The sequence below is a fragment of the Physeter macrocephalus genome, chromosome 12 (genome assembly GCF_002837175.3).
Source record: "Physeter macrocephalus isolate SW-GA chromosome 12, ASM283717v5, whole genome shotgun sequence".
Taxonomy (NCBI): domain Eukaryota; kingdom Metazoa; phylum Chordata; class Mammalia; order Artiodactyla; family Physeteridae; genus Physeter; species Physeter macrocephalus.
The window spans coordinates 13,363,979-13,374,323 of record NC_041225.1 but is presented as its reverse complement, the minus strand read 5'-3'; the positions used below and the strand labels follow the sequence as shown (position 1 = coordinate 13,374,323).

At 49.2% G+C, this 10,345-nt stretch overlaps 1 protein-coding gene across 2 annotated transcripts in view; it reads left to right on the top strand.

Moving 5' to 3' along the window:
• The first annotated feature begins 5,189 nt into the window (after positions 1 to 5,189).
• FBLN7 (fibulin 7) overlaps positions 5,190 to 10,345 on the top strand; it is a 51,123-nt gene continuing 45,967 nt past the window's right edge. The window contains exon 1 of one of the 2 annotated variants that reach the window (XM_007109583.2): positions 5,190 to 5,491. In XM_007109583.2, the coding sequence (XP_007109645.1) occupies positions 5,417 to 5,491 (75 nt within the window). In that variant the 5' untranslated portion in view covers positions 5,190 to 5,416. The remainder of the gene's footprint in view (positions 5,492 to 10,345) is intronic. The other variant, XM_007109584.1, reaches the window with a different exon arrangement.

The following is a 10,345-nucleotide window of genomic DNA, read 5'->3' as shown; positions in this document are numbered from 1 at the left end:
GTTGTGGCCTCTCCCGTTGCGGAGCACAGGCTCCGGACGCGCAGGCTCAGCGGCCACGGCTCACAGGCCCAGCCGCTCCGCGGCACATGGGATCTTCCCGGACCGGGGCACGAACCCGTGTCCCCTGCATCAGCAGGTGGGCTCTCAACCACTGCGCCACCAGGGAAGCCCTGATGCAGTTATATATATATATATTCTTTTTCATTATGGTTTATCACAGGATGTTGAATATAGTTCTCTATGCTATACAGTAGGACCCTGTTGTTTATCCATTCTCTATATAATAGTTGCATCTGCTAATGGCAAACTCCCAATCCATCCCTCCCCCTTGGCAACCACAAGTCTGTTCTCTATGTCTATGACTGTGTTTCTGTTTTGTAAATAAGTTCATTTACATCACGTTTTGGATTCCACATATAAGTGCTACTATATGGTATTTGTCTTTCTCCTTCTGACTTATGTCACTTAGTATGATAATCTCTAGGTCCATCCATGTTGCTGCAAAGAGCATTATTTTATTTTTTTATGGCTGAGTAATATTCCATTGTATATATGTACCACATCTTCTTTATCCATTCATCTGTTGATGGACATTTAGGTTGTGTCCATGTCTTGGCTATTGTGAATACTGCTGCTATGAACATAAGCCTTTTCTCTTTCTAAACTTCCATCTGGTCCTCATGGTCATGGGGTGGCTGCTGCACCTCCAGGCATTGGGACCACGCTCCAGGCAAGAGGAAGAAGGACACACACCAGTTGAGTCTCTTTATCAAGAAAGTGGCTTTCCTGGAAGCCCCACTCACCAGACTTCACTTATATCTCATCAGTCAGAACTGGGTCACACAGCCAAGGGAGTCTGCATTTAAGGAGTCTGAAGAGGTGGTATAGGGGTATTTTTAACTGGGTATATTACAACCTTAGACAAAAATAGTATTGTATTACTAAGGAGAAAGATTGTCAGTAACCTCTTAGTGCCTCGCCCAGAGAGTGTGTGTGCACAAGCTTGATCGTGTGTGTATATCACCTCATTTCCTGTTAGAGCCACAATTCTGGAGACAAAAAGTATTTTCAACTTATTGCCAATGGTCACTCTATCAGTCAAAAGCCGAGAGATGGCTTGCTCAAGTTAGTATAATTTGCAGACGATTTATTTACAGGATATGAATGGGATGTACAAGCGCCAACCAGGGGAGTGCCCTATCCCAGGGCTTCGAATGCAGGTGTCCTTCCTAGCTCTGGACCCAGGAGGATGAGAGGGAGAGGGGCTTCTGGAATCCCAGAGAAAGAGAGGGATGGAGAACAGATTGCCTTGAAAAGAGCAGTGATCTTTTATCGATGGACACAGCCAGCTTGAGTCAAGCTCAGGTCCTCACCGTTCTCTACCTGACCTCCCACTGAACGCCTCCACCTGCTACACACAGCCAGAGGACAGAGCACCCAAGGGTGTTGATGCAATCCTTACAGGTTGGCTTCGAGGCAGAGGGCAGGGTGGGAACGGGTGCAGAGTGCATCCGGAGGGACAAATAGAGTCATCTGGCAAAGCCATCCCGTTTTGAACACTATTAAGTAGGAAATTCTAGACCCAGGAATTAATTTCAACAATTCCTTGGAGGTTATTGTAATCAGACCTAATTGTATAGGTGTAATCTCAGTTTGCAGTAAAAATGTATCCCTGAAAAATTACTCCTGAAGCTAATTTTGATATATCTGCCTTAGAAGATATCAAACATTGGCCAAGGAGACCCATGAGCAGATTCTTGTGTTTAGTTTCTAATGCAGCAGAAAGCATGCTCCTCGGGCTTGGACACACCCAAGTGTAAATCCTGTTTCTCCCGATTACTAACCTGATGCTGATCTTGGGTGATCAAGCATTCTGAGCCTCAGTTTCCCAATCTGCAAAATGGGAATAATAATAGGACCTATTTTGCTGGGTCGTGAGGGAATAAATGAGAACATTCATGAAACGCTTAACAGAGGGCCTGGCATACAGCAGGTGCTAAGGAAATGTTGGTTCCCTTCTTAGGTTGTCCCCGTGTGAAGGACCATGAATCAGTTTAGGCAGCGACTCTTTAACTAAGCACCACTATACGCTAGGCACTGTGTTAGGCACTTTATATTCATCATTTTGAAACCCCTTAATAATTCTTCAGATAAATGCTGTTTCCATACATAGTTGAGGAAACTGAGACCTGCAAAGCTTAGGAGAGTTGCAAGGTCACACTGGCAACATGTAGCGGGTAAGATCCGGCCCAGGTGTGTCTGATTTCAAGGGCTGTGTGTCCTTGGCTGCATCCATACTCTGCCCCTCCCACAGGCACTTGGACTTCACTGTGGAACGGCATTCATGGATTTGCAGCATTTCCTCCTTTTGGCAGATGTTAACTGGTGTTTGGTCTTTAATCACGGCACAATTGAATCTGTTTTCCTACAGATTTTCATTTTATAAAATTGGAAACGGTTTTGTAGGGAGGAAAGTCTCTTCTAGCTGTCATGACATCATACATAGCAGACAATCTTCAAAGTTCAACACAGGAGTACACGATTTTGTTGTCTGGGGCTCGAGATTTAGCGTGAAAGCTTCCCGTAGCCCCTCACAAAAGGGCCGTGCTCGGAGCTGGAACCTGATAAATATTTGGGTAAAGAGTAAATTGGACTAAGTCACTGCACTCCTGCTAGACCATCCTCCCCCTGTTCCTACCCTGTTATCCTGGCTCAGGCTCACATGCTGGGCTTTGCTCCTGGGCCCCTTTGCAGGTGCTTAGTGGGGGTCGATTATACTTAGAATCACAGATAGAGGTGAGTGAAGGAGACAAAGAGGGAGAAGCAGCTCAGAATGAGATGACAGACAAGACTCAGCCACAGAGAAGCCCGAGAAACCCGAAAGAGAAAAAGCGACGTGTCAGTCACTGTGAGGGTCCCAGGAAACCGCTCTGGAATGGCGGATTTAGACTGGGTGCTGCTTCTAATTGGGTCTTAAACAGATTTCTACAGCATAACTTCCTCCCCCAGTTTGTATTCCCACTTTACACAGGGAATGTGAGTGTATCAGAGAGACAGCACTGAGCCCAGGAGATGGCAACTGATTCTGCCAAAAGGCTTTAACAATATTTTCTGTAGACATCTAGACCCCCTTCATCCCCTGACATTCCAGAATAGTCTCTTGAAAATGAAATACAGAGGAAACAGAAGAAACAATATCAAGGTAGGCCCATCTTATTAAGTCAAAGGTTGGTTTTCGGAGCCCTGAATAGAGGCCGCTTGGTTTATTCTCACGGTCTGTCTGCTCTTCGCAGCCTTGGCAAGTCTGGCTGTGGAGGGTGTGCCTTGGTGACCACAGGTCAAGGGCAGTTGAGGACAGAGAGAGAAGGGACAGTACTGCTGGGACAGTGGGACCTTAGACGGTTAATTCGGAGCAGATGCCAGAGCACTAGACAGAAGTCAGCCATAGGACAAGGGAAACAAATGGAAATTGATAATAGGAAAAAACCTCTGTGTCTCTGTGTTGAAACTTAGAAATGCTTGAAAAGTAAAAGAAGAAAAAGGAAAGAAGGAGAAGAAGAAGGGAAAAAGAAGATAACAACAACAACAACAAAAAAAAAAAAACAGGAAAATCTCTGTTCCTGTAAATAAAATTCCTGAAATCCTATGATTGCATTATTTAAGTAAAATGTGGGATAAGGTAGCCTGTGCTGGAACCAGCCCTGCTCTGGAGACCTTTGGGTTTGCAAACCATGGGCAAGTCACTCAGCCATTCCCGGCTTCAGTTTCTTCACTGGTGAAATCAGGAGTGCCTTCCAGCTTTATGAATCCATTCAGAGGGCTCAAGAGGAGAATAGGTCTTGTGCACATCTGTCTGGTTCCAGCACACAGCGGAACACGGCTGAGAAGGCTTGGATTTGGGGGCTGCCATGTAAACACAAGGTAGGATAAAATACAAAATAAACGCAGCCACAGTGACCAGAAGGAATCCTTCCTCGGGGGTAGGGGCGGGGAGAGTGCAGACAGAGAGGGGGTACACTGGGCTTTGGCACAGAGAGCAAAGGCAGAAAACCACTATTTCCACAGGCCGCCCGGGCTCAGGTAACTCCTGCCCAGCACCCTCCACCTGGACAGGGAAAAGCAATCTTCTGCCCAGGAATGCAGATAAGAGTACCAGACCTGCTCTCCTTCCTCGGGCAGGAAGGTGGAGGGGGCAGCCCAGCAGGATTTCCTGGGTAACTCCTGCCCAGGTGGCCAGGCTGCGCCAGGCGCCACCAGTCCCCTTTCCGGGGGACTCCAACTTTCCTTTCCAAAGGAAAACAGTTCCTGCTCTGAGGCTGCAGCCTTCTGAACTCTGGGCCTTGAGCTCTGAGTGGGCTCTGCTAAGTGAAATTCGGAAAAGGAAAAATAGATTTGAGGCTTGGCCAGACTTGGTGTGCACCATGACATCTGCAGTGTTGCCTTCTGAAAACATTCTTCCAGTAAGAACTTAAATAATGTTTTCCAGGAGCTTGGGGCTGAGGCCATCTGGTTCCTCCCACAGCCCCTGGATGCAAGGACTCAGACTGCTCATGTCTGCCCTTCCCACCCGACCTCAGCAAAGCATCCAGTGTTCCCATAACCCGGCCTCCAGTCCAAACTGAGTTTCTCCTTCCGTTTGGGGAGTGGAGGACAGCAGTTGAGGAGGGCTGTCGATTCTGAGTCGCCGTGCGTGTGTGTTCTTGTACCCCGATAGCGCTCTTTAAAAAGACACTAGTCTACTCGGGTGGAGCACTTGGTCTAAGCTCATGAAGCCCAACTCCTGGCCATTCTAGTCCCGTCTTCCGAGGGCCGTGCAGGAAGATGTCCTCACGTGAGCTCTGAAGTTGGACACACCTGGGTTTGAAGCTCCACTTCCTGCTGGGTGAGGGCAGCCTCAGCGTCCCCAGCCGGGAAAGGGGCGGATCAGGAGCGGCCCGGCGCGGGGTGGGCTCCCGCACGCACGTGCGCGCCGCGTCGGCCGCCTCCCCCGCTAGGGCGCCGAGGATGCCCGCGCTCGTCCTCGGCGTCGCGCCCGGCCTCCTCGGGGAGCCGCGCGGGTTGGGCGCGCTCCCAGGCGCATTCCTGGCCGGGCAGCCCCTCCTCCTCCGCCGTGGCCAAGGGGCTGGCGCCTCCCCGCCTCGCCGCGATTGTCTCGTGCGGGCGGCTGCGGACGCTCCTGGCCGCTGCGGCTGCAGGTCGGCGCGCGGCGCACCTGGACCCGGGACTGCGCCTCCCGAGCGCGGCGGGCCCGGCTGCGCTCCGGGGCTCCCGCCTCCCTCCCTGCCCGAGCCGCTCGGGGCCGCGCGGAGCCCCGCTCCCCGCAGGGGCGGCTGCGGCATCGGCTTGGGACAACCTCGGCAGGGAAGGCAGACAAAGTTATTTCCCCTTCCCAAGCAGAAAGGTTCCGATTGGCAAGATGGTGCCCAACTGTCCCCGCGCGCTCTTCCTCCTGCTGCTTTTCCTCGCCTGCCCCGAATCGCGGGCTTCCCAGGTCAGTGTCCCTCCCGCCCGACCCCTGTCCCGCTTGCAGGGGAGGCCACGCCAAGGCCGGAGGACCTGGGCTCGCCACATTCCACCGGAATGCTCGGGCTGGGGGCTTGGAGCGAGGCTGGAGCTGGGGTTCAGTTTTCAGAGGGAAGCGTGAGATCCCCCCCATCTGTCATCGGATGCATCGCGGGCCGGGCGTCTGCGAGAACCCGGGCTGGTCTAGCCGAGCAGTTTGTGCGAAAGCCTCGGTCCGCTGGGGGTTGGAGGGGGGGAGTGAGAGAGAGGGCGCCGCGTGAGAACCGTGCGTTGCAGAAAGATTGCCCTGGGAGTTGAGACATCGGTCTTCCTCAGGTCTCCAGAAGAGCTCCCTGCTCACCCAATTAGGGTAGAGGTTGTCCCTTCCCCTCGAACTTCCAACATTTAAATTTCTAACTGAAATATCATTCTTACCACCACCAACTTTTAAATTTATTTATTTAATTTATTTTTGGCTGCGTTGGGTCTTCGTTGCTGCACAACTGGGCTTTCTCTAGTTGTGGAGAGCGGGGGCTGCTGTTCGTTGCGGTGCGCGGGCTTCTCATTGCGGTGGCTTCTCTTGTTGTGGAGCACGGGCTCTAGGCGCACGGGCTTCAGTAGCTGCGGCGGTGGGCTCAGTAGTTGTGGCACACGGGCTTAGTTGCTCGCGCGGCATGTGGGATCGTCCCGGACCAGAGCTCGAACCCGTGTCCCCTGCATTGGCAGGCGGATTCTTAACCACTGCGCCACCAGGGAAGCCCCACCACCAACTTTTAAAGGCTCAGGACTTTCTTAGCAGTTCGCCGCGTTTCCCAGGCAGAGACAGGTGGGAGGTTTCTGAAGCAGCCTCACCTGAGCGTAGGGGCCTTAGATTTGGGACTGCATTTCTTTCCCACACTTGCAGGCAGCTTGCCGTTTAATTTTTCTCTCCCGGACGTTTGTGTCTGTTGGAGTCCCACGGGATTTATGTGCTTGACCAGATTCACTTTTACATTAAGCAGTAAAAACTCATGGTTAAAATTAAGATAAGAATGCAGATAAAAATGCGTCTTCCAAAGGTGAGACTGGAATTGCTCAATGCAGAGCCAGCTATCACCAGACTGGCTCTGGAAAGTGGAGACCCCTCCCTCTGTGACGGCATGTTCCATGGGCTGTGGGGCAGCTACCCCAAGAATACCGTCCATAACAATAATAGTAACGGCAGACGGAAAGAAAGCTCACTGAGTGATGAGTGCTGGATTCTTTGCTAAGCATCTTCCAGGCTCTTTATTCTCAGAGCAGTGCTGTGAGTCGGGAACTACTGTCATCCCCATTTTGCAGCTGAGACCCAGGGAGATTCTGACTTAATCAAGTTCACATGGCCAGGAAGGAGTGGAGTCAATTTAATCTCTCTCCTTGGTCTCCAAGCCTTTTCCCTTCCCCACAGACTCTCACCCATGGACTGAATACCTGACAGGCACATCCGTGGCCACCTAGAAGCCCTTGGGGCAGAGGAAGGGGTCCCAGGCAGGGAGTTCAGACCAAACTCGGGCCGTGTGAGTGCAGCATGCAGTGAGTTGCCACTGCAGGAAGTCACTCAGCCACCAGGCAGCAGAAGCCTGGTCTAGGGCCACAATCAACCCACCCAACAGAACAGTGGGGTGTCCCACCCACTTTGCAGATTACATAACAGAACCTGAGGCCCAGAGCTCAAAGCCAGAAGCACAGGTAGGTGCATCCCTAAGCCGGCTCCCCACCCAGGCCAGGAGAGGGGGCAGGGTGGATAGGAAGTGCCAGAGGAAGCTGAGGGGCTCTGCACTGCCATTATCTGATCTCTGAAGGTTACCTGGAAAAGTGGTGACACCTTGGCAGGTCTCAGATGTTTGCAGCTGCTGTTCAAGCAGGGAAGTAAGCTCTCTCAGGCTCTGTTCCTGGGGGAGATCTGGGTCCCATCCCTGCCCTGCCACATCCAGGCTTTCTCAAATTCCTTCTCCTCTAAACCTTGGTTTCTTTACCTGCGAGAGCACCTGCCTCACTGGGATCTGTGAAGGGGAAAGGGAGCAGAAGGGATTCTCCATAGAAGTTAGTTTAAAAATTCTAGTGAAACTGTCCTTCACCCAAAGTCCTATGTAGTCGGGGGAATCTCACCCCTAATCCTTGTCTGACTTTTCAGCACATCTGTCCTGGGTCACTTTGCAAGATTTCTCTGACCTGCTGTTGGAGAGCCAGTGGTCCTGGGGAAGGAGGGGAGGTTGAGCAATGTGGGGATCCCGTAAGTGGGGGCCCTTTCCAACACTGCTGCCCACTCTGTGGCCTTCCCCCAGGAAGAGAAACAGCCTTGCTGGGGAGACAAGAAAGGGAGAACATTTAACACACCCCACGCCTCACCCTCTTCCTCCACGATGGCTCTTGGCCTCCTCGTTGCCCGTGGGGAGGGGGGGCTATGGTATTTCAGAACGTTTCCCCTTCTCCAAAACCTCTCCTTGTGATCACATGTCACAGAGTTCCAAATTCCACCATTAGAGATTCATTCTTTTGGTTGTCTACTCCCAGTTGATACATTGCTTTTTATAGTTTAATGGGAAAGAAATGCGTTTGTTTTTGTTTTTGTTTTTTTTTCCTTTTTTTCTTTTTTTTCCGGCACGCGGGCCTCTCACTGTTGTGGCCTCTCGCGTTGCGGAGCACAGGCTCCGTACGCGCAGGCTCAGCGGCCATGGCTCACAGGCCCAGCCACTTCGCGGCATGTGGGATCTTCCCGGACCGGGGCACGAACCCGTGTCCCCTGCATCGGCAGGCGGATTCTCAACCACTGCGCCACCAGGGAAGCCCAAGAAATGTTTTTGGTGTACATTTCCATGATTTTAACCATAGAACTATGTTCTATATGTGGTACTCACCACCACAGTCAGGAGACAGAACAGTTCCACCACCCCAAAATGACATCATCATGCCCTATGTAGTCACACCCTCTGGCCACCCCAGCGCCTGGCAACACTGATCCATTCTTCATCATTATAGTTTTTTCATCTTCACAATGTCATATAAATGGAAGCAAAAAGTACATAGACTTTTGACTCTGACTTCTTTAACTTAGCATAAAGCATTTAAGATTCTTCCATGTCGTTCTGGGGATGCACAGTTCCTTCCTATTGCTGGGTAGTATTCGATTGTGTGGACGTATCACACCTTTTTTTAATCAATTCAGCCATTGAACTGAATGACACCCATGGTATCAGTTCCAGTTTTTGGTGATTATGACTAGAGCTGCCGTAAACATTCCCATACAGCTTTTTTTTTTTTTTTTTTTTTTTTTTTTTTTGCGGTACGCGGGCCTCTCACTGCTGTGGCCTCTCCCGCTGCGGAGCACAAGCTCCGGACGCGCAGGCTCAGCGGCCACGGCTCACGGGCCCAGCCGCTCCGCGGCATGTGGGATCTTCCCAGACCGGGGCACGAACCCGTGTCCCCTGCATCGGCAGGCGGATTCTCAACCACTGCGCCACCAGGGAAGCCCATTCCATACAGCTTTTGTGTGAATGTAAACACTTATTTCTCTTGGGTAGATATCTAGGAGTGGGATTGCTGGGTTATATGGTAAGTGTATCTTTAACTTTGTAAGAAGCAGCCAAACTGTGTTCCATATCAGTTGTATCATTTTGCATTCCCACCAGCAATACATAAAAGACCCAGTTGCCCTGCATCCTCACCAGCACTTAATATTACCGGGTTTGTCTGTTTGTTTCTAAGTCACTCTAATAGGTATGGAATGGTATCTCATTGTGGTTTTAATTTCCATTTCCCTAATAACTGATAATATTGACATCTTTTCATGTGCTTATTTGCCATTTGAATAGTTTACTGGGTGAAGTGTCTGTTCAGGCCCTCTGCCCATTTTCCAAATGGGTGGTTTGTTTTCTTATTGTTAAGTTTTGAGTATTCTTTATACATTCTAAATAGAAATCCTTTATCAGATGTGTGAGTTGCCAGTATTTTCTCCCTATCTGCAGCTTGTCTTTAAAAAATTTTTTTTTATTTTATATTGGAGTGTAGTTGATTTACAATGTTGTGTTAGTTTCAGGTGTACAGCAAAGTGAGTTAGCTATACACATTCATATATTTATTCTTTTTCAGATTCTTTTCCCATATAGGTTATTACAGAGTATTACAGAGTATTGTGCTATACAGTAGGTCCTTGTTGATTATCTATTTTATATATAGTAGTGTGTATATGTTAATCCCAAACTTGTAATTTATTCCTCTCCCCACCCCACCTTTCCCCTTTGGTAACCATAAATTTGTTTTCTAAGCCTGTGAGTCTATTTCTGTTTTGTAAATAAGTTCATTTGTATCATTTTTTTTTAGATTCCACATAAGTGATGTCATATGATGATATACGTGTTTCTCTGTCTGACTTACTTCACTCCGTATGATAATCTCCAGGTCCATCCATGTTGCTGCAAATGGCATTATTTCATTCACTGCAGCTTGTCTAAACTGTCTTTCCCAGAGCAAAGATTTTAAATTTTGATGAAGTCCAGTTGATTGATTTTTTATTTTTATAGATCGTGGTTTTGGTGTCAAGTCTAAGAACTCTTTGACCGCAGATCATGAAAATTTTCTTGTATGTTTTCTTCTAAAATTTTTGTAGTTTTGCATTTTTACATTTTGATCTGTAATTTATTTTGAGCTAATTTTTGTGTAAAGTGTGAGGTTTATGTTGAGATAAACACTTTGCATGTAGATATCCAGTTGTCCCAACAGCATTTGTTGAAAAGACTGTTGAATTGCCATTGAATTGTCTTAGCAACTTTGTCAAAAATCAGTGCATCATATGGGTTTATTTCTGCCAGTAACACACTATCTTGAT